The sequence below is a fragment of the Pleurodeles waltl genome, chromosome 11 (assembly GCF_031143425.1).
Source record: "Pleurodeles waltl isolate 20211129_DDA chromosome 11, aPleWal1.hap1.20221129, whole genome shotgun sequence".
NCBI classification, from domain to species: Eukaryota; Metazoa; Chordata; class Amphibia; order Caudata; family Salamandridae; genus Pleurodeles; species Pleurodeles waltl.
In genome coordinates, this window is record NC_090450.1 from 972,444,521 (window position 1) to 972,468,370 (window position 23,850).

A 23,850-nucleotide genomic window follows, 5' to 3' on the forward strand; every position below is an offset into this window, starting at 1 on the left:
TGAAGTCTGGATAGGCGTGAACAGTTGAGTCCTCATACTGAAATGGGCCTTTACTGCGAAATTGTTGCAATATCGCATCCCGGTCTCTTACGTTCAGGAACCTGGTTATCAGCGGTCTTGGGGGCTGGCCCGGTACTGGGGGGCGCCCGGGAGTCCTGTATGCTCTTTCAACTGAGAAGAATTTAGATGGGGCTCCATTCAAGACCACTTCGGCTAACCATTGTTCCAATAAAATCTCTGAATTTTGATCTAATGATTTTTCCGGAAATCCAAGAAACCGAATGTTGTTGCGTCGTGATCTTCCCTCCGCCTCTTCTGCTCTTCTCTGCAGTGTTTTTACTTCTAGATCCAGGCGGAGAATTTGTTTTTGGTTGTCCGTTACTTTGGGGCTCATTTCGTTTAGCACCACCTCCGTTGACTTCACTTTGTCGGATAGTTTGCGGTGGTCCGCTCTAAGGATATTTAGGTCTTGTGATACCGTGTCTATTCTATTTTCCAATGAAATTTTAGTTTCCATGATTGCTTGGAGTACTTTCTCAAATTGTGTGGAGTGGGCCAAAAGTGTAGATTCCAGTGATTGTAAAGTGGGTATGGGTTGCTGGTCCCCAGGCGCTGGTCCATGCGTGCCCCGGTCTTGACTCCTCGCTGATTTTGATCTCCCGGCCATTTTGTCTCAGTTTGTGAGTCCCTGTCCCTTCTGCGCCTACGCGAACTCCCACGGTCCCTGGGTTGGACAGGTATGGAGGGCCGTATATCCGCTCGGATCCACACCGGAATACGCTTTTAGTTCTTTAGGTTGCCGACCGCCCTAAGTTCTTTGATGTGAGTTCCAGGCCCCTCTACCGGCACCGGCGGGAGGGCGACGGATGGTGGGGCGGGGGATGGCGGCAAAGCCCGCGCGCCCCTAGTGTTACTGCAGTCGACCTGGACAATTCAGTGCCTGGGTGTGGGCCCCTCATCCTCACGACGTCGATCGCCATGTGCGCGCTCCTTCATTTGAGCTTCCATGCAGGGTTCTAATCCCCGTGCCAGGGGAATGATGGTGTACATAATTTACTGCAATGAGCGCATCCCACGTGGCCCACGAGCGTTCAAAAAAGTTGCCGGAGCCACCAGTAATGTTCAGGGGGCGTAGAGAGCAAGCCCCCCTGCCGATCCCGATCCGCCGGCGCCCCAGACGGCCAAAGGGAGGGGGGGCACGCCTCGCAGCCGGTCCACGGGCTAGGAGGGGGGGAACCACCAAGAGTCCCCGTCCGCAACTTCACCGCCGCTCCGCCCCGGGTCAGCAATGGAAAAAGTTATCAAGCGGTAGGGGGGGGGGAGCAGCCCAAAGCAGTGCAGGGCCCAGCGGCGGGCCTGCTGCCCTCCCGCCAAGGGATCCCCTCGCCGCTGCACCCCCACCTCACCTTCGGGGCTCAGGGACGGAGCTCCGGGCCTCGCTACGAGGCAAGATGGCGGCCGCAGTTCCCGAGGCGGCGTCGTCGTTCAGGAACCTCCTTTCTCGGCCGCACAAACTCCTCCGTAACCGTCGGCTGGGGGAGAGAGGTTCTCAGAGCGGGTCCCACTCCTGTGCGAGGATGTTGGCGTCCCCGGGGCGCCCTGCAGTTATTTTGGTGGCGAACCCGAGACGGAGCGCTTTCTTAAGCGTCCTTCCCGGTCGCCATCTTGGCTCCTCCCCCCCCTGAGAAACTTTGTTATTTTTGTTTTTTTTCTTTTTGAACCGCCATCCGGGTTCAGCTGTAGGGTCGTGGTTGCCCAAGTCTTTGGAGTGCAGCTGAAGACGTTAGGTCGACAGTTCTGGTCGGTCTAAGGGAGTTGCCCTGGACTGACAGAAGCATTCCCTAGCATAGAACACCCTACCACCACGAGCAGCAATTAGAGAGGATGGAGTTTTTCAAGAATGAGAGACCTGCCAGACAGATGGACTTTAAAGCCAGAATGTGTATAATAATGACAAAGAAACACTTTTTGATATTATGTATTTTTATGTTGCTTAGTGTAATGACGTTTTTAATAGGATATGTTTTATTCTCTTTTCAAGTGACATTTGCACCCATTACACAGCCCATACCTCCTTCTACTGTTTCCTCGCATTCTTTTCACCCCCTGCCTGAACACGAGTCTGCCAGAAGATTAGAATTTGTCAACAATTCATTCATTCAGCTTCTACACCAAAACCAATTAGTAGTGAACACAACTAACTGTTGGGTGTGTGGTCTTATGCCTCATACTACTGATAAAGGTATCCCTTATCTGGTCCTGCCTTTCAGCCATAATAGTTCTGTATGGGCATATAGAACGGTGTTCATATACGCGTATGAAGCCAACCCCCTACGTTCTGTGAAAGATAATCCTAAAAATAGTGCTCTAGCTAAGGGTATAGTAGATATGATTAGGGAAGATATTTCCTATGAGACTATCCCGAGAGATGAGACACTAGCATATATTGGATGGAACATAACAGGATATGGAGTTACTCTGAGTGGGAACCAGCGAGCAAAGAGATCCTCCCCGATTTGGATTGTACCCCATCAGGGTCACCTATGTCTGCAAGGTAATGGCAAGAATCCCAGAGCTCAGTTAGGGAAAAGTATCTGCACTGAAACATATGTTTTTGCGTCTCAGACTTCTCCTTCGTCCTTAGCAGCTAAGGGTACCTATTTCATCTGCCATAATAGAGCCTATACATGGTTGTCCCCTGACTTCTCAGGCACATGTTTTGTTTCGTTCCTGTTACCTCCCACCTACACGGCTGCGGCAGATTACCATAAGACAAGGATAGTTAGAGGTGTCATAAGTAAAGAAGACACTACAGGACAAGAATTTGGAGATTTCGTAAAGGGTTTTCTGCCGTTTTGGGGTCCTATGGTTAACAGCAGGAACATAAGGCAATTGACAAAGGTGGTTGAATCCACGGTAGTTGAAACCGCCGGTGCCCTTGGTAATTTGACTGCTGAGCTCCAGTCGGATCGCCTTATGACTCTTCAGAACAGGGTCGCATTAGACGTCATACTTGCAGACCAAGGTGGGGTATGTAAAGTGATCCAATCAAGTTGCTGTGTTTTCATCCTAGATAACGCTCCAACAGTCTACCAGGCCATTTCCAAACTGCATAAGATCTCAGAGTCTATTCACATGGATAAAGGAGATTGGTCATTGATGGGGTGGTTCTGGGAGCTGATATCCGCCTGGGGATGGAAGACTCTGGTAGTCATTGGGATGATCTTAGCCATTCTTTTCCTGTCCTGTCTGTGTGTACAGTGTGCTCCTGCAATATGTGGCCTCTGTGCTACATCGTGTGTAAGGAAACCTGTATCAAGGGACGAGCTAGGTAATAGGATGATGCTACAGCAACATCTCAACGACTTTATGAATATAGACCTGGACTCAGATTAGCGTGAGTATAGGTTATTGTCTATGTAAGGGCAAAAGGAGGGTCTGTGGTACTGAAAATTCTGGACCCGTGTTATAAACATCGTCGTATCACAACGATTTTGGTATCAGCAGACCGAGAATGATTAGAATAGTATGCACAAACATTGTATTCATATTCGGGTAACGAAATCACCCGAATATCAGAGTTTCCGTCCTGAACCCTCGTGTTCCATTTAAACGACAGCCATTTTGTGATTGCCCTCACATAGGCCAATGTCTAATGCTGAAAACGAGTCTGAAGGACACGTACATCTTTGCTGACTCCTCTGTGACCTGGGCAAGCTGACTCCACTGCCTGAAGCCAAACCTGTTCGGCCAGTTTCTTTCCCAGTGGCCGAATGAGATTAGTATCAAGGCACAACACATCATAAAACCTTTCATCACACACAAACCATGCCTAATCTTACACACACCTGTCCCTGTTTCTTTCTTTATGACTTGCTTACAAGGAGGAGGTGCCTGTTTATATTGGGGGTCCGTTGATATCTGATGAAAGTACTGAGCCTTGCCGGGTAACTGATTGAGGGCTGGACAAACTGAAATATGGGCTTGTCATCATAACCCTGCTATTTCTTTGTAGTGAAAATATGTGAATGGTCAACTGTAAAATAAGGAATGTTTGCCCAAAGCATAATATTTTGTATAAAAGAGAAGGTTAGCTTTGCAAGAGGAGCAGTCTCCTGAGAATATACACCGTGTTGTACTTCTAGGATACCTGTTACTGGCTGCAGCCAATAAACAAGATCTTTGACTTCACCAAGAAGACTCTGTGTTTCTGTAGTCTGAAACAGGAAGGACTCGAAGTCTTAGGGTGTGTTCCCTGGCACCACTGGGTTCTGAAAAACCCAGTACTTCAGCGGTAACAAAACCACCCTAAGGAGGGACAAACTTAAAGCAGTTACCAACGAAAACAAAGGATTTTTGAAAGGCAAGCCCATAAACAAGTGACAGCGATGGGCATAGTTAAAAGACCAGATACATACCAACACTACGGAAAAGCAGTGCTTGCGCCTGCTATGTTCAACCTAAAAATGACTGATGTGAGAGAACAGAAGAATCACAAAATACAACACGTAATGGTGTAAGTGCAGAGTTTTTGTAGTGCAAAAATGAGTCACTGTGGCATTGCGCAACGCAAGTCCTAACCTCACATCTGATCATCAATATTAGAAATGGGGTTTCAGGTTGGCTGCGTAAGAACCTCGGGCCAGGCAGAACCCACCACTCTAGTAGGGTGAGTAGGTTACACACTGGAGATAACCTGTGCTCACCCCCAGTAGTTTGGCACAGAGCAGTCAGGCTTATCTTCAAAGGTCATGTGTAAAGCGTTGGCGCAACACACTCACACCAGTGACACAATAAATACATCTCAAAAGAGACTGCACACATGATTATATAAAAATAGGTTTCTGTATTGCATATAAACATTGACCAACACATGAAGCAATAATTACTTATACAATTAGGCAATTGTCAGACATCACGATGAGTGCAATAAGAGAGAGACCTATATGTTGCGCACCCATCATGAACCAACATTTCTGTGCGTGCTAGGCAGCCATATTACATAGTACTCGTTATCCTAAAACATGGTAAGGCAGAATGACATACATCACTATGTTATACATCCATCACAAGACCAAAACGATGTGAATCATATTTGCTGTGTATAGTATACAAATCCTAATATAAATGATGCCCATATAGCAGAAGAAAGCCATAAATCACCAATTATTCCCACAACAGGTGTAGGGAGCAGTGCACTTTGCCCTCTTATATATATATATATATATATATATATATATATATATATATATATATATATATATATATATAACTTTATTTCGGCTATAAGCCATAAAAGTAGACAATGCAAGACATAACATGATTAAGAAACATAACACTTTTAAAATTGTAAAAATGTATAGACAACATTGTTTTTAAACAAAATCTCAAGACATGTAAAGATATTAGGTCGTTAAAATTTGGCTTCAATCAATTAAAATTTATCAAACTAAATAAATATAATCTAAAACCAAATTATTAAAAACACATGATTATAAGAGTTCTAGTTCGTGTCTCCTATGTATTTTACAAGAACCTCGCCGCTGGGGGACCAATTTTATCATTTATCTCTGGTACAGGAGGAAAGAATTACATAATTTACTTTTTTAAGAACCCTAGATGAATAATGAGGTCACAGATTTATAAAACCATGCAAATCATCGTTATTCTTTAAAACTACAAATCCCGACCATTAAAACTTTAGCTTCATCCGGTTAGAAACTGATATATTAAGTGAATATAGTCTAAAACCAATGTGTTAAAATTACACATTTATAATAATTCTTTTGTTCTTATTGACCATGCACTTCGCAAGTATCTCACCACAGAAAAAACTATTTTATCATTTGTATCAGTTGTTAGAAGTCGTAATGCAGTGTTCCATTCCCTTATCCCAATTGCCCTACATAATGGAGCAATCCACTTTTTCCTAGGTACCAGATATCTAGGGCAGAAAAACATAAAGTGCGCGAGTGACTCTTTTGTCTTTTGACAATGATGGCAGTATATTGAATTGCAGTCCTCCGGTCTCCATTGCGCTGTAAATGACTTGAGTGGAAGAGTCCCTAGTCTAAGCTTAATGAATAGTGTTTTGGTATAGGGAGGATTTACATTATCCATGTAGGCCTCGAACTTGGGGCTGCATTTATGGTCTAAGAACTGCAAAGTCAAACTACCATGATTTTTTAGCCAAATTTGGGTCAGAATGTTCTCCCAGTAGCACCTTTTTACACGTTCCTTTATTTCCTTTGTCAAATTGTGGGGAGCACTCCACACCTCCTCCATTTTAAGAAATTTGCACGTGTCTCTAATGTGTCTGAACCAAGGGATCTTTAGTACACTGTCATTTGCGAGAAATTCATCTAGTGCTGTGTGGAGAGTGGACTGGACCTCTGAGGTCCAAAGACGAATCCAATACATTAGAGGTCTTAATGCAATTTCATTGTGTATTTCATTTAGAGCTAAGTCAAATCTGAGCGGAGTGAGAGGGGTACTCGTCGGCAACTTTAGGAAGTTTCGAATAAACCGGTTTTCTACCGTGGTCAGACACCTAGAGTTGGTGTGTCCCCAAAGCTCTGCACCATAAATTGAGGTCGCTACTGCCACTGCTTTGTAGACGGTGATGGCAGGTGTTATCTCCCCTTCACAAGTATTAGCTATTTTCTTAGCTATCACTGTAGACCTTTGCCAAAGTGCTGTCAGACTCTTCTTGATCTGTGCCGACCAGCGTTGGTCGTCACTTAGCCTAATCCCCAAATAGTCAAATTGTCTAACTCTCTCCACTGATTGGCCTGCTATTGTCATTTTTCCCCTAAATAGTTTATGTGGGTTAAAGGCCATGAACTTAGATTTTGTTAGATTAATTTCAAGACCTCTGTTGGAGCAAAAATTATAAAAGGTGTCCAATTCATTTTGCAAACCCATAGGTGTTCTTGAAATTAGTAAGGTGTCATCGGCGAACATTAAAATAGGGACCGGGGTTCCGGCTAATCTAGGGGCATCGTGATTACAGTGTAGCAATTGATCCACAGCACCGTTTATATAAAGATTAAATAGTGTTGGTGCCAAGATGCAGCCCTGCCTAACCCCTCTATTGACGGGTATGGCTTCCGTTAGGTCGCCACTATCTGACCAACGTACGTGAGCATAAGTCCCTTCATGAAGATATCTAATCAGTCTTAGTAATTCGCTATTGGGTTGATAACTCTCCATAACCTCCCATAGTATATCCCGAGGTACCATGTCAAAAGCAGCTTTTAAGTCGATAAAAGCTACATACAATTGGCTTTTATTGAGTGACAGGTATTTCCAGCAAAGGAGGTTGAACCTAAATACCTGGTCTATTGTACTCACTCCTCTTCTGAAACCTCCCTGAGATTCGGAGAGAATTTGAGAATCCTCTATCCATGTCTGTAATCTGTTCAGCACTTGCTTAGTGAAGATTTTTTGACTAACATCAATAAGACTGATAGGCCTATAGTTGTTAGGTTGTTCCCTTGGCCCTTTCTTATAAATAGGGACTATAACTGCTCCTTGCCATGTAGTAGGGAGTCCTCCCCCCCTCAATATCTCGTTACTAAGTGCATTTAGATACAATGACCATGTTGTCAGACGAGAAAGATATAGATCTCCTGGGATGCCATCAAGACCAGGGGCCTTTCCCTTACGTATGGATTGGATAGCCTCTGTTGTTTCTTTTAGGGAAAATAGGTCCAGATCAAATTTGGGTGGTGTTATGCTCCCCCACGTTGAGGTATTGCCAACAGGATCGTTCGATCTTGGTAGGGGTGTAATAATACTAATGTTATGTGGTTTTCTATATATACTTGAAAAATGCGTCATCCACGTTTCTGGCTGGATAACAGGGTAGCTTTCCATTTCTTGAGGGCTACTCTTATCTGACACTAGTTTCCAAAATAGGTTGAGGTCCTTCTCCTGGAACGCCACAACAATCTTATTCCAATTCCTATTTGCCCATTCTTTTTTTGCATTTTTAAGTACATCTTTGTATACAGTCCTGTTCTTCCTTATCTCTCTTAAATTCCCTTCCTTTAGTACTCCCAGTAACTGTATCTTAGCTTGTCGGCAGGAGTTGGAGAACCACCTTGGGGTTTTAATCACAGTCTCTGTCCGCCTCCTTACCGTCTGGAAGTGTGGTTTTAATCGGGTGACCAGGGTGTTGTGGAGATAGACCAAATCCACCAATTTGATATTTGTATGTTTCAGGGGGGAAAGAGTTGTTGCAACTGCTCTATAGATCGCTAGCTGGAAATTTGCATCACTTTCAACCCGATCCCATTTCACATTTTTACGATCATTGGTCCTAATGAGGGCACTATTTAAAGTCCACATTGACAGTGTCTTAGAACTAAATAAAATAGTGGAGAAGGAGGTGCTTAAGGCTAGATGGTCACTATCAGTACGAGGGAGAACTATCATGTCAATTAGGGATTTCCAAAGGGCGTCATTTACTAAAACATAGTCCAAGTGGCTAGTGTATGCGCCTCTCCTATATGTAGGTGACGCCGGGTTATCTGATCTGGTATTCCCATTTACTATTCTTAATCCCTTTATTTTTATTAGGTCTTCCAGTAGTTCTGAGGCTACTCCTTCTTTCTTGGATGTAATTTGCACCGGCCCTGATCTGACCCATGGGTCTGTGAGCTGGGATCCCTCTTGCTGATTACCATCTCTGCGATTCAATTGCGTATTGAAGTCGCCCGCGACCATTAAGCCCCGCCCATTAGGTAGGCAGTTAAAAAAGTCTACTATTGAACTCATCTGTATGGTTTGGGACCTTTGGGTGCCAGGTCTAATATATAAGTTTACAATTATTATGTTGACAAGACCTTTAACGGTTCTGATTTCAACCGCAACGGCTAGTAAATCCCTCGTAGGGGATACTATCTCTTTAACTTTTGGGAACAGGTCGTGTTTTAACCAAATTATCACTTTGACCTCTTATTACATGCTGTATAGTGGAACTGGATTCCTTGAGGTGCACTGGAGTACTTGCGCATGTATCAGGCAAATTACAGTGATTTCTTAAAGTATTGTAAACCGCAGCGACACCCATGAGCTTACTACAGGTAATGCAGGACAAACGTTTCCCAGTGATCCGGTCCCAAGCGGGGGCCTCCTTTGAAGACTCGACCCGCAACACACACCCCAAAGAGAAGGTGAGAGATGGACCACTGGTAAGACACATGATCGGGAATGGCGGGGGACCCTCCTCGGTTCTCCTGCGTGCAGACCTGCAAGGAGGCCTCTGCACTCCTATTACAGGCTGTAGGGTAAACTATGCAAGTTACCTTGGCAGGGGAAGCTTCTCTCCAGGGCTTCCCCCGTAATGTCGCCCGTGCCCCTGAGGTAGGCGCACACGCGGGGAGGGGGCATGTGAATCAGGCGGTGGCAGGGTGGCCTCCTGGGATCTCCCCGTGTTGAGAACTGGTGCAGAGGCTGCTCGCTCAGGCAGTGCGGGCGGGCAGTATAACTCCCTAGGGCACTACTTGCCATCACGCTCGGTCTGGGCATCTGCAAACTTTTTCAGCCAGCAGCACCTGGGAGTATGCGGCGTGTAGCAGATGGGATGTCTGGGACATGGTTTCCTCCTCTGGGGCTGCGGCAGTTTGTCCTGGTGTGGTGTCAATCCGGGGGCTTGCGGGCTGTCTTCCCCTCAGACTTTGTCACCGCCCAGGGTCCAGCCTATGTGTGGAAACGATTCACTGTGCACCAGCTGCAGGACCCGGAGCGAGTTAACCTGCACTCAGCTGGAAAATTAAAGCGCTTCACCACTCACTAGGTCTGTTGAAAGGGGAAGCGCTCTGTATGCGCTTTATTGCCGGACATGGAGCAAATTAGCCCACACTTGCAGGGAAAGGTAAGGCGCTTCACCACATGCTAACTCTGGTGAAAGTTGAAGCACCCGGAATGTGCTTTTCTGCAGGCCCAGAACAAGCCTACCCATGTCAAACAGGATTACTTTAGAAGTCATCCCAGAGTCATTGGATGATCATCCAATTACTGTAGAAGTCATTTTCACATCATCTGACATCATCAAGCTCTTGAAGTCATCAGCAAAGTTTGGAAACTTGAGCCTGATGACTCAAGGATGACTGGAAAATGAATATCTGATGATTTCACAAAGTGTGACAAGTCCTGATGACCTCAGGAGGATTTAAGAATGAGTATCTGATGACTTCACAAGGTGTCATTATTCCTGATGATTTAAGGATGACTTGAAAATGAGTATCTGAAGACTTCAGGTGTCATCATTCCTGATGATCTAAGGATTACTTAAAAATGATTATCTGAAGACTAGAGAAAATGTAATTATTCCTCATGCTTTAAGAGTAACTTGAAAATGAGTTTGAACTTCAAATTAACACACAAAATTACAAAACAAGCATTCATCAAACAAATACAGAAATGTTGAAATATTTTATTTAATTCACAAACAAATGTAAAAAAAAAAAAAATCTGAAAAATCAAAATTGTATTTCTAAGCGCAAGGTTGAAACTTTCCTAAATTCATTTGGGGCCACCCATCGGCCACACTGTATTCTACTTGAGGTGCTTACACTGCTCCCACAAATCCATCTAAGGATACCAAAGTAATTATTAATTACAATTTCACATTGCTGTACTTTTACAGAAAACATTTGCATTTTCAATTTGACATTTTGCTTCTATATTGATATACACTTTATAATTCTGTCAACATTATATTTTCTAAGCAGTCGTGGAGCCCTGAGTAAGTGTTGCGGACCTCCAAGGGTCCCTGGAGCACAGGTTAACTAGGATGATCTAGATGATTTCAAATTAAATGTTGTATACCGAGAGACATGCAAATAGCAGAACTTTGTAACATGCTTGCCTTAATCTATTTCAAATTGATTTGGCATTTCACTTACAAATGATTCATTTTCCACTTGAATGTAAAAACAGACACATTTTATCATTGATAACCTGATAGCTGTGATGTTGTTATCTACTACTACCATATGAACTGGTTCCCTGATGTCATAGGATTCACACTTAAGTGGAATCATGAGTGCCAAGTTAATAGACAAGTCTGCCTGCTTACATTGAATGAATCTAGTGACCCGGCCATAGGCAAACACCCCGGCTTCTGTTATATATTTTATTACACTTTGGTCTCTCCTCTGAATACGAGTGTAATTTGAGCTGTAAACAAGAAGAGACACCTGCATTGGCTCCCAGTCAGCAAAAGGATCACCTTCCGTCTTCTCACCCACGCACACAAAGCCCTCCACAACAAGGGACCGGAATACCTCAACAGACGCCTCAGCTTCTACGTCCCCACCCGCCCCCTCCGCTCCGCTGGCCTCGCACTTGCTGCCGTCCCTCGCACCCGCCGCTCCACGGTGGGTGGGAGATCTTTCTCCTTCCTGGCGGCCAAGACCTGGAACTCCCTCCCCACCAGCCTCAGGACCACCCAGGACCACTCCGCTTTCCGGAGACTCCTAAAGACTTGGCTGTTCGAGCAGCGATAACCCCCCCTTTCCCCCCTAGCGCCTTGAGACCCGCACGGGTGAGTAGCGCGCTTTATAAATGTTAATGATTTGATTTGATTTGATTGTTCTAAGAATATTTTGTTATAGGCTACTACATCAGAGCCTGAAATATGTGCAATCTGAGTTACTGCTATATATTCATTCTCTGTTAAGCTGTAAGGGTATGTAGACCCAACACTGTAAATACAAGTTTCTATTTTTACGTACCGTTTTCTATTATTATATGAACACATCATACTCTGGTAGAAATCTGTCTCATCACTATCAGGAGGCAAATGATTCTCCTTCAACACAGGTATTACTTGTATCATGTTTACTGCATCTAGAATCTCTGTTTCTATGCCTACCGTACCATGCACGTGTTGTAAAAGAAAACCATTAAGATCTTCAAAAACAAAACAGTTCGAAATAAACAGAGGCCCTGCTGCTCTTACACTGTCTACTAAATGGACCAGTTGATGAACATTCATTGTCAAAAATCTTTTTTCGTATAAATCATTAAACAGTTGCACAAACAGAAGTAAACACTGTTCTGCTATATTTAAATCTTCTTGGGTAATGTTGTCAGTTAAGAGATTATGAATTGCTTTTACAAGTACACAAAAGTGTAGATAGCGCGATTTATCTAAAACATGTTTTAACACAGGTATTCTATAAAATAAACGAAAGTTCAGAAACTCTGAGGCCTTCCAGTATGGTAGTTCATCAATAGACCTTGGAACTCGACTAACATCCAGTGTGGGTTTTATCTGTTTCAAATAGACATTAACTACTTTGACTTTTTCATAAAAAGAGTAGGAACAATGCTTATATTCTTTAGTGAACCAGACAGTCAGCAGCAGTTTCATAATGCCACAACAGACACCATGCATGTAATCAATAACAAACCCTTTGGTTACACAAAAGTGTTTCAAAAACATGAACCACATGGGACCTTTGATCCCCCTCACACTGTAATCAGCAAGTCCACTCTCAATATTAACTATAGCACTGTTTACATCAGATTTAATAGTATCCAGTGTCCTTGGTGGGCCTTTTGGGTTTAGAACATTATAAGGAAATACCCTACAGTGCCCTTTTCCTGAAAGAGTGACTTCACCCTCTTGTAGACAGTGCCAGCACCCAAACTTGCCATTAAACTGGGTGCTGTTTGAAACAAGGCAGCAAGCTGGTAAATCACATGTGATTGTCAGAAGTTTAGCATGACAAGTAGAACTACAGTTGTTGTGATCTTTAAATGACACTCCACTTTCCAGATGTACAAGTTCATCATATAATGGCTTTAAGAAAGACCACATTATTGGCTTTTTTGTGGAAACCCATATACCATATAGCAATATATTTTCACGGAGCTTTCTTTGGGATACGGGTAACTCATTTACCATCAAGTACACTGGCCACATTGATATTTTTGAACTTTTAAATACAGGAACACCGTCTGTATTCATTGAAAATGAAAGGCTATTGGGGTTTTTCAGGAACCCACTCTTGTATAAATCCAAATACATTTTCCCATCATATACATCTTTCATTGTTTGTTTCTCGTTCTCCATATAGTGATCAAATCGATGTTTCCTCACCTTTTCTGTAAAATGTTTTCGTCTAAACATAGTCTGTAACTGCGCAATTAGGCTATGCTGAATGAAATAAGACACAGAGTCGCTTTGAGTCAAATCTTTCACACAATGTTGGTTAGGACAGGCCTGAGTGTTTTTATCAACATGTGTATAGCAAGTGGCACAATAGTAAGTAATACTAGGGGCTTTAACACTTTTTTAAATATATTTGTGAAGGTGATACATAGTTCTGAACATTCTATTATCACGTGGTAAGAGCAAATAAATGAGATTCAGCATGTATCCAGCTGCCTCATCGCTCAAGCGGAAACGAATAATAAAGCAACAAAGCAATAGTATGACCACCCCTAAGCATTTGTTGGAGCCTTCAAAAATAGGTGCTGATTCCTCTGTGGTATTGGTTTGACCAGAACAAACTTCAATTTCTTCATACTCATTTTGAATGGTATATCCAACTTGATCCATAAGTTGTTCAAAAGCAGAATCTGAATCATTAATTAAATCATCTTTGAGCTGAGCATGCAGTTCACCTTTTAAGCTGGTACAAAGCTTATCCCAAACACTGTCCCTTGGATCTTCATCTGTGTCTTCTACTGGTGGGGTATAATCTGGTAACACTGTAGTGTTGTCTGAATGTAATGTACACTGCTCCGCAGAAGGTGATGTGTGCAGAACTATAACAAAAGAAAAAACATTATTATACATTTAGTAAGTGAAATACATTTAAATTGCAAATATAACATGGGTCAACAACCAATAACATTTGTGAAGACAGAAACCGAAGGTGGGTTGATGAGGACTTCTATTTTTACAGGTGACAACCCTTCAACAATATATTTTTATGTATCAAATTAATGCAAGCAGTAAAAAATGAGTTTGTAGTTTCATACTGCACCTTTGAGGAGAATGTCATCTGCTCTGCTTGAGGTCTGCAAGGATCCTTCTTTTACTCTCTTTGGTACTGTATACTGTATAATGTTGCCATCTCCTTCTGCAATGAAATGCTCCGACTGCAATCATGCAGATAAGTGACAATTAATACTATTCTGCACTTGGTAATGTGTAGCACAGGACATTTTACGGCTTCCAAAAGTTCCACTTATAGAGCAATTCTTGTATTTCCAGCGTGAATTATTTTGTGTCTTGTGTGCATTCATCTCATTTGCAGGGATTTAGGATGAGACTTGAGAATAAACAAATAATGTCCTGGTACAATAACGTCCCTGAGGATGAGTGTGGTTGTATTGACTTTGCTTCATACAAATCAGAGAAGTTGGTCTTGTGGCTTACGAGGTTAACGTGCCCTCAAAACTTGACAATTAAACCCTGTTTGCATGTTACAATTACTGCACCATTTCATTGTTTAAGGCTGATAAAATGGGTGCCTGTAAGTTTGGTGAGTTTCTGAGGTTACTGGCCTTTGTGAGTAAATCAGTTTTGTAGACTGAAGTGTACTTTGAACAGAGTTGGTGTAATGTTTCATAATGTGAGCTTACCTCTGTTAACCATTTTTTGTATGGTCCCCGTTTCTTTCCTTTTCCAAGTTGTCCTCCTTTATTCACTGGCATCATTTTGACTGCTTCCAATGGCCTTGAAAAATGATTAGCCTATTCAACATATGCACAAAATGTATTACAAAACAACCTGGCTTTGTAAGGGAGTAACCTGCGTTCTTGGTCCCGGGCTCGGTAGCCTTCTAGGGAAACCTACCAAACCCAAACATTTCTGAAAACTAGACACCTGGGGGAGTCCAGGAAGGTGTGACTTGCATAGATCATCCAACCTTCTCTTCCCTATAATCCCCTGCAAACCTCCAAGTTAGCTTAAAAATAAAACACATTTTCCTCACATTTGTGTGTGGGATCACTGAGTCAGCACACATTTTCTACCACCCAGCATTGTGAGCTGACCTTGCCTCTAGGCCACTTCCTTTTCGATTTATGTCCATGGAAATAAAATCATGTCTCAAACACCTTTAATCAGTTTTTATGTAGTACACGTTCGTGGCTGGCAGCGATTTACGAACAACATTTCACTAAGATCTGTTTTTTAAGTGCGGGGAAATAAACAAATCAGCTAGATCCACAGGATGCTGACGCGGGACGCAACCCCTGTTCTCAATAAAGAAAGCAGATCTTACTGCTAGGCAAATTAATCATATGTGTGTAAATCAGTGTATAGGAAGTGTTACATAAGACAGAGGACTACATGGTGTAGGAGTCACATCATCCATACTGGTATGCAGTACAGTTTGAGTGTTTGATTTGGGGAAATGCAAACTCAAAATATAAAAAGCCTTTGCAATGTAATAGGTCTTGCATATTTCAAACAAGTTAATTGTCCTCCTTTAATAACAGTGCCCACAAGCAAAAACAAATTAAAACATGAGTGGAAACTGAGAAAAGACGACGTAACAAAATAAAAGAAAGTTTGTTTTCAAAAATAAGACTTTGCAATTTTGTTTGTCCTGCTGGGCACATCTTTGGCAGTCACAAGCTTTCTGTTTGCGGGGCACTAGAAGTTAAAAAGAACAAATAGTACCTCGATCACGTTAGGAGCAGCTGATGGGCACTAATTAAAATGAATTAATGAGTGCTTGATACATACTCCAAATAGAGGACTGGAAATGATGCCAGGCATGCCTTGACGAATTACCAGGCTGCAAAGAAGAGTGCCACGCAAACCATCAAATGGTGAGCGACAAGTGGGCTCCAACACCTTTACTTAACACAACATAGTCTCACGCACTCGCAGGTTTGACACTAAAAAGTACCAGCATGGTTGTGTTTACTTATAGGAATTGATTTGTACCCAAATTAACATTTTATGCAGCATTTAAGGGCTGTGAAAAAAGAACATAAAGCTCTCACCTATATCTTGCAGTTTCCACTCTTTTATAACAGTTTCTAGCTCACTGTTCTATTTTAGTATTTTAACTTATAAACTGCATGTAATAATAAAAGCAGTAGCTCACTGACCTACATTCTATGCACTTTGTGACCTGCATGGTACACATTCTTTGCAGCAGGCATGTTAATCTGCATATATGATGAGTTAAAACTTGCACTAGACAAAACTCGAGCTCTCTCCAGCTCCATTAATCACCTGTTTTCCATCTTGACAATTTAATTGTTGACTGAAACTAAGCTCGGTGAGCGTCCCTGCTTTTTACTGGTAAATTAGTACAACACCATTGCAGCGCTAGTCAGAGGTAATATATGCGAGGTACAGTCTTGTAACTGCCCCGTCACGGACACAATTAGAAAAAGTTATTTTTAAATCCCCAAATATTCCACATTGCATGCACTCACCTCTAGCAGATACCTGAATTAAACTTCAGGTGGACCAAAAGGTTCTACGCACATCCGGTAGCGCCGGAAGTGACGTCATTGTACTGCTGCACCAACAGAGTACCGCAAGGATGCAATCAGATGTGTATAAAAAAGGCACAATGGCGATGCTTCATTCTCTATTTTCCTCACCTGCAACGAAGAGTACTTCAATTCCGGCTTCTTAGGTAAGGATATGCGCAACGGGTTTGGACAAACAGGATGGTTTGGAAATGCTAACCCAGGCAGCCAGCTAGAACAGCGTTTATCTGCTGGCAATAATAATGGCAATTAATGCGCAAGCAGGGTCATGGAAAGTTCTTGAGGTGCAGCTGGGATTTGGGAATGGAGCCGGGTTTCAGTTTCAGACTGGCATGAATTAGCTTGCTGTGCTCACAGAAAGCTTCACGCCGTTCATTACACCATCACAACATATCCTTGTTTATGTCTGCTAAATGAATATTGGAGTGTGACTTTTACCGTTAACATTGCACTTTTGCCGATACATTTCACTGTGTACATTTCATGATCACTGTGTGCGTATATGCGCTATATGTTGTGTTTGTTGGTGATGTGGCACTGCGTTCATCTATAGAGGAAAACGCAGTGTTGCGATGCTTTTCATTTTTGGTAACTTTAGTTCAGCGCTATGTATGTTGGTGCTCAAATGGGTCGGTGCTCAAAGCTCTCCTGAAACACACAGCTGCTGCAATTAAATGTGTGAACACGGACTGAGGCAGCGTCATCCTGAAACCACCGGGGCCTCTTCAGTCCATTTAAAACCAAATCTGCCCCTTTGGCTCACTCTTGCTGCTTTCTGCTTTCTACAATGGTGACCCTTTTTCGTTTTTCTCTTCCTCCATGTTTCCCATATGTGTCTTTCTCGAAGTATAAATGCCTGAGCCAGAAAAATAAGCGCAGACCCTGAAAAATAAGTGCCGGTGCACAAATTAAGCACTGGCTATTAGAAGCACTTTCACACACTACATTCACTGAGTGGCGCTGTGTGGGGAGAAGGGCCAGCTGAAAGCATTTAAAGTGTCTTTCAGTAATGTAAAGCGCTCTAATATCACCGGGTCGAGTTTGCGCCATACATAAACTTGAAAGACTTGTCAGGAGGCCTAGGGTGGTTTGTGTGTAAATCTCATGCCAGCTGATGTGTCTGTTTTGTAAAGAGGCTCACACCTCAGCCTGAAAGAGGCCAGAAACGGGGTGTGCTCCTGTTTACAGCTGTGCCTGTGTTCAGGTGCTGGTTTGAATGTCCTTCTAAAGCGGCTGCAGGGTTCAGTGTTAAAGGCAGCTGCAGTGCTATTGCTATAAGCAGTGCTTAATGTGTAAATAAAAATGTGCCGGTGCTCAAAGCTCTCCTCTGAAACACACGGCTGCTGCAATGAAATGTGTGAACACGGACTGAGGCAGCGTCATCCTGAAACCACCGGGGCCTCTTCAGTCCATTTAAAACCACTCCCTGCCCCTTTGGCTCACTCTTGCTGCTTTCTGCTTTCTCCGATGGTGACGCTTTTTTTTTTTCTCTTCCTCCGTGTTTCCCATATGTGTCTTTTTCTCTAAGTAAATGCCTGAGCCTGAAAAATAAGTGCAGACCCTGAAAAATAAGTGCCGGTGCACAAAGTAAGCACTGGCTATTAGAAGCACTTACAACTACAGTAGTCATACCTTCACACTCACCTCACTGCTATATATAGCGCTGCAGTGAGCTAGTAGCACAGACCTCGTGAACACAGGCATTGCTGATAATCACCAACTATAGTGACACACATGCTTCAACAATAAACACACACAAGACGTGGTGACCCAGACACCTTACTGCTAAATACAAGGCTCAGTGGATTCAGAGCTAGGCACTAGACACACTGGCCTTATCACTAAATATGAGACAGACAGGCTTCCATGCTGAACACCAGGTAAACAGGCCTTGATGTTCAATACTATACACAGATACCTCACTACTAAACACAAAAAGACATAGAGGCCTCACTATTAAACACAAGACACGCCTCCCTGATGAACATTAATTTTCTGTTTATGTGGCAAGAAAAGTCTGGTTAGGAGTTTACAACGCTAATAGCTAATAGCTTTAACTTTAGCAAAAGCGAGACCCATTGCATTTCAAATGCTTGTTATGTGTTTAGTGTCTTTTGGTGAAATATAAAGAGTGAAAAATAGGTATCAAGGAAACCTTTGTATTTCCAAAATGGTCACTATATAAGGTATACACGCTGTCTTACAATTGGAAGGAAAAAATGTAAAGAAAGACAATCAGCAATAACACTTGTTCTTCTATTGTGTACCCCCAAGTTGCCTGATAAAAATGGAACCTTACTTGCGTGGGTAGGCTTAGTGCCCGTGACAGGAAACACACCAAAACAGAACATGGCACACCACATTTTTACCATTAAATCTGACGTGTTTTTTTGGAAAGTGCCTAGCTGTGGAATTTGGGCTGTAGCCCAGACAGCACTTAGGGAATCCTACCAAACCTGTGCATCTTTTTACAACTAGACACTTAGGCACTAGACAAGTCGCAACTAACTCCAGATTTTTTGTATCTATCAGGATATAATCATGGCATCTTTCAACGTCCTGTTTTTCGCTTGTGATCGTTCAGTTTGTGTTAGAAAAGATGGAGAATTTCTGCTTTTGGACAATCCCGTTGAAGTTCTATGTAAGTGGCTGGTTGAAAATATTGAGGAAAGTGGTCGGCCAATCACTGAAGAGAGAGACTTCAAAGCTACGGTTCTCTTCCAATCATCGGGTAAGCAAAATATGTAAACTTCTTTATTGAAAATACAACTCAAGGGTATTGATACAAACCACTGACATGATTCAGTAGACCTAATCGCTAGAAATAAATGAATCCAGTGATGCTGCAGTAAAATATAACACATGCATGTCCACACAAAAAGCCTTACAACTATCTCCTAAGACAAACCTAAGACTTTTTGAAAGGGGCTAACAGTTAACTAATGACACTACTTTAAGGCAGTCATTTGTCAATAAAGAACTATTTTAGTTGGGTGTCTTTTTTTTTTTTTTTAGGAGGTGCATGTTCATGCTACGCTTGCAATGTGAACTGTCTATTAATGAAAACATACTTTGTTATGGGTAGATTGTGCATTTGTGTCCTTTAATATAAATACCTGTTTATTTGCACATTCCTTGCAATCAAGTCTAGGTATTTTAAATTCCCCACTGTGTTTCAGTTGTAAAGATATCTTTTTTTTTTCAGTGAAAAAACAGTGTCTTATGATTCAAAGAATTTCTGAAGACTTAATTGAAAGCTATTCTGGCACAATGGAGGGTCTAAAACAGGTGTTAATTCAAAGAGCACAGAAGGAAAAACAGTTGTTAATGGAATGTGGCAGTCGGGAAGTGCAGGAAGACTTAAGAGAGTGTTACGTGAACTCCAAGAAGAAGAAATTACAGAGAAAAGATGCAAGGAAAAAATTAAACCTAAGCAGAGTGGCCAGGATATGATAAAAGTCACTAACCAAACTCCTGCTGAAAGGACAGCATCTCAGCCTGGTGATGCAAGTTCACAAATTAACTTACAGAAACTTCAAAACCTGGCCCTTTTAGCAGGGATGGCTACTGTCCTTCATTCAAAATCAACAAGTGAATATGAAGCAGAACGTGAGAATGAAACTGTTTTGGAGACCCCTCTTCAATTTAAGGATCAAGGACTAAAACATGCCTTCTCTTCCCCACGTCACCAGTTTATACCGAAACAACTATTCCCTATGCAAGAGCTGGGTAGTTCAAGCAATCAAGTAACACCCCCTAGACCCTGTAAACGTGATCACAAAATGATGATACACTTGGCACCAAAGGTTTCAACAAAGCAAAATTTTATGGATCACAACTCAAGGTCACACAGCCTGACCTCCAGTGAATTCCCATCGTTTCCATCTGCAGCAAGAGTCAAGGAGGTGGATGTGAATCATACCCATCACCATGCTGACACATTTTCAAATGAGAGCACTGCCCATGATGTAAGCAGATCTAAATGAATACTGCCACTGTACACTATTGCATATTGTGAAGCTTGCAGGCCATCCATTTTTGTCTTGGTGACCGTAATATGCATTTTGCTGCCAAAAGTTACTTTATTATCTACACATCATCTCCCTACTATCACTGCAAACAGCCCTAATCCTTATTATAATAGAATTAATTTGGTGCATTACTTTTGTCAACAATAAGGCACATATACATACCTTTAAAATGTGAAACAGATGGAAAACTGCTTGAACTGTACAAATATTGGTCTAATTATTACTTACATTTGTGATTTTTTTTGTTTTCTCCCTTAGGACATTGAAGACCCTGATAAATCCTTTCATTTGACAACTGAGGAAAGCCCATCATTTCACACTGGGGTAGTTATTTTTTTCAATATACATAGGAAAATGCATTTACATTTGTATGGCCTAATTATGATTTGCTTTCTCTCTAAGGAAATGGAATACAGCTCATTGTCTATCATTAACCAAAATGAAAGCTATTCTGTGGCCCATGGTTCTTGCCTGAATGAGACGTGTGTACAGTTACAAGCAGAAGTGAATGCTTTACAAGCTGAAAACGAACACCTAAAAGGTAAGTGATTGATACTCTAACTAACCAGGTAAACTACCACAATTTTCATTTGCCAATCATTTTTTCCACCCAAACACCAGCATTGCCAAAATATATGCTTGTGTTTATTATATCTGCTGCCTTTAAGAACTGTTTATTTCATTATAGCACAGTTACAAGGCACTTGCAACAATGAGTTGGCCGTTCAGCATTTGCGAGCTGCGCTGTCCGCTTTGACAAGTTCAAGAAACTTGACATATACAGCAACTTCACAAATATGCAGTGGATCATTCTCCGTACAAAAGGTATTGTTTTTTCCACCACTCTTTTGGCATACTATTTGTGTTGTAAATTGTACATTTCTGCACAATTAAAATTTCTATATGACAAACTTTATAAATGTCATGCTTGAGGAAACTTTCAAATCTTTCTGCATACAATGTTTTAGGTATGACTTCTTTATAATTATGGAGGTGACCCAACTAATCTTGAAAAAAGATTATTAGACATGAACAGATGGCATATAAACATCCAAAACCCATAATTTCTAAACATTTTTATTCAGTATCTAACCTAACATGATGGCAAATTTTTTATACATTGCATTCTTTGCAGACTGATATGCAGCAGCTAGTGAAGGATTCAAATGACCCTGACCTGTTCAGAAATGTTCTTGTGCCGAAGAGGGAATTACACAAACTCTTGGAGGAAGCAAAGGCAGCTCGGGACAGCGCATGCTTTCTTCTGAATGGTGTCAGTGAGGTCCTTTTTTCACCGAAAGAGCTAGCAGCTGCAAAAGGTGTTACTAAGGCTTGTGCTGGAACTGCTGCCCTTGATGAGGAGAAGGTTGATGCATTATTTGGTAAGAAACATTAATATACATTATCTGTTAAAAATATGTTTGCACAGGTGGTCCTTCTCAGATTATTGTACATTGACTGTGCAACATTAACTACCAGCTGACTGCAAAAGAGCACTAACAGTTTGTCCTGGGTTTGTGCTAACCTGGCTCAAAGCCTTGTGTTGGGATATAATTTCAAATGCTTGGGGGTTTGTTAACCCACATCGCTGTAAAACAGCCAAATCCACATTGGCCAGATAGTGACCCTCCCATGTGCTCTTGTGCTGTGGAAAAATCAATGTGACAAAACAGCAGGCTCATAATTTAGAGGTCTTCAAACTGGGGTGCACTGCCCTTAATGGTATATTGTTCTATTCCAGTATTTTCCCCAGCATTGGGCAGATGGACAAAAATGGTGAGAAAAGGGTGAATAGTGGTTATACCGTGATACTAATATGTGTTTTTTTTCTCCCCGCCCAGAGTTTATGAAGTCTGAGAACAATGAGAAGGAAGCTGGCTATAAAAATCTGCAATGCTAGAAGAGGACTAAAGAAAACTCCAACTCTAGAAATGAACAACGAACTAGCTGGTTTTAGTTAAGCCTTTTTTTTTTTTTTTAAGTATATCGGCCCTTCTTTTTGTTCTCTTGTACAGTGTCAGGGGTTTTCTTTTTATTGTCTTGTTTGGTGTCCTGGCCCTTGTGGGGCTACATGTATGCTTTAGATAAATAAAATTAAATTTTGACACATCTTTTGATCCTTTTCACTTCAATTGCTGTTTTTATTCAATGTTTTGACGTGTAAAACCGCTTCAGATAATGCAAATAAGGGAAGTCCCAGTGAGTCAGGAGTATGGGAGAGATGGCACAAGTTGCTAAGTATATTACATTGTTAAATTATTCATTAAATCATAGAGGAGTAATCGACACTTGGTCTGCAGTTGATGTAAATCATCTAAGAGTATTTAGAATTAATCTGAAAGTCCTTGTGTAGTCATTGTTTAGTAATCCACACTCATTCTGTAGTTGTCTTAAAATAATCCTGGAGAAATCCATGCTCTTTCTTGAGTTGCCATTAAATCATCCTAGAGTAATCCACACTCATCCTTAAATTTTCATAGGATAATTCCAGAGTTATCAAAAGGCATCCTGAAGCGGTCATAGGATCATCGAGCAGTAATCCGCACTCATCCTGAAACTGTTGTGGGATCATCCTAGAGTAATCCACAGGCATCATAAAATTGTCTTGAGACCATCCTGGAGTAATTAACACTCATCCTGAAGTTGTCAATTAGTATTCGTGGAGCTGTAAAAGGTCATCACTCCCTGCCAGTGGAAGTCATCAGAACACCATCCTAGAGTAGTTTTTGGGATGACTCTAGAGTCATCTCATTTAAAGATTTCGCCCTATACACATACTTCAGGATGGTTTGGGATGACTTCACCTGGGCTATTCCTGCAATTAACTGGTGAAGTCATCAGATGACTTCAGAATGACTCCAGGAAGATCTTCCTTTTTGACTAGGGTAACTTGGGGGTAAGAATTTAAAAGTGCTCACCAAGCGGTGAGAATACCGGTTGGGGCAAAAAAGGGGTAGGGAGGCCAGCACACATACTCAAGGGATTGAAGTGGCGGTTCCTCTTGGCTGTCCTTGGTGTGCTTAGTGCAGCCAGTCAGTAGGACAGCTGGCAGCAGGGCAACATACAGAAAAGGCAATCCAAATGAGTCCTTTGTACCCTCCAGCAGATACCAGGCAGCAGGGAAACAAACAGAAGAGCAGTTCAGATGAGTCATTTTGCAGCTCAGCAGTCCTTCTAACCGAGGTCAAATCCCCGTGCCAAAAGTGCTCTAAAAATCATGGGGTCAGGCTCATGTACTCATACTCAAAAATCCCTTTTTTCTGGGGGTAACTTCAAAAGAGCCTTAAGTAAAGCACAACACCCTTTTGACCTAGCCCTGTCTCCAGACATCAGT

The 23,850-nt window shown here is 42.0% G+C and overlaps 2 protein-coding genes across 4 annotated transcripts; one reads left to right on the top strand and one right to left on the bottom strand.

Moving 5' to 3' along the window:
* Positions 1 to 10,429: 10,429 nt before the first annotated feature.
* Positions 10,430 to 16,473, bottom strand: LOC138266446 (uncharacterized). 2 transcript variants are annotated; one of them, XM_069215237.1, is made up of 4 exons: positions 16,426 to 16,473; positions 14,611 to 14,704; positions 14,010 to 14,124; positions 10,430 to 13,788 (listed from the first exon to the last, which is right to left on the bottom strand). In XM_069215237.1, exons 2-4 carry the CDS (start codon positions 14,683 to 14,685, stop codon positions 13,313 to 13,315), a joined length of 666 nt encoding a protein of 221 aa, XP_069071338.1. In that variant the 5' UTR covers positions 14,686 to 14,704; positions 16,426 to 16,473; the 3' UTR covers positions 10,430 to 13,312. The 2 variants fall into 2 exon arrangements, with proteins under 2 accessions (XP_069071338.1, XP_069071339.1); XM_069215238.1 differs by lacking the exon at positions 16,426 to 16,473 and having other exon boundaries at positions 14,611 to 14,720.
* A 36-nt stretch (positions 16,474 to 16,509) lies between these two features.
* On the top strand, positions 16,510 to 22,625 carry LOC138265343 (uncharacterized). 2 transcript variants are annotated; one of them, XM_069212969.1, is made up of 7 exons: positions 16,510 to 16,631; positions 19,018 to 19,216; positions 20,775 to 20,840; positions 20,919 to 21,057; positions 21,205 to 21,341; positions 21,652 to 21,898; positions 22,358 to 22,625. In XM_069212969.1, exons 2-7 carry the CDS (start codon positions 19,085 to 19,087, stop codon positions 22,414 to 22,416), a joined length of 780 nt encoding a protein of 259 aa, XP_069069070.1. In that variant the 5' UTR covers positions 16,510 to 16,631; positions 19,018 to 19,084; the 3' UTR covers positions 22,417 to 22,625. The 2 variants fall into 2 exon arrangements, with proteins under 2 accessions (XP_069069070.1, XP_069069069.1); XM_069212968.1 differs by lacking the exon at positions 16,510 to 16,631 and adding an exon at positions 19,691 to 20,453 and having other exon boundaries at positions 19,080 to 19,216.
* Positions 22,626 to 23,850: the final 1,225 nt, after the last annotated feature.

Excerpts from the sequence above, each read along its gene's own strand:
- LOC138266446 (XM_069215237.1), bottom strand. The coding sequence starts at position 14,685 with ATGATGCCAGTGAATAAAGGAGGACAACTTGGAAAAGGAAAGAAACGG. Across the intron at positions 14,125-14,610 it reads ACAAAAAATGGTTAACAGAG|TCGGAGCATTTCATTGCAGA; the intron begins GTAAGCTCACAT and ends GCATGATTGCAG. Across the intron at positions 13,789-14,009 it reads AGATGACATTCTCCTCAAAG|TTCTGCACACATCACCTTCT; the intron begins GTGCAGTATGAA and ends CTTTTGTTATAG.
- LOC138265343 (XM_069212968.1), top strand. The coding sequence starts at position 19,818 with ATGTGGCAGTCGGGAAGTGCAGGAAGACTTAAGAGAGTGTTACGTGAA. Across the intron at positions 20,454-20,774 it reads ATGAGAGCACTGCCCATGAT|GACATTGAAGACCCTGATAA; the intron begins GTAAGCAGATCT and ends TTTCTCCCTTAG. Across the intron at positions 20,841-20,918 it reads GCCCATCATTTCACACTGGG|GAAATGGAATACAGCTCATT; the intron begins GTAGTTATTTTT and ends TTTCTCTCTAAG.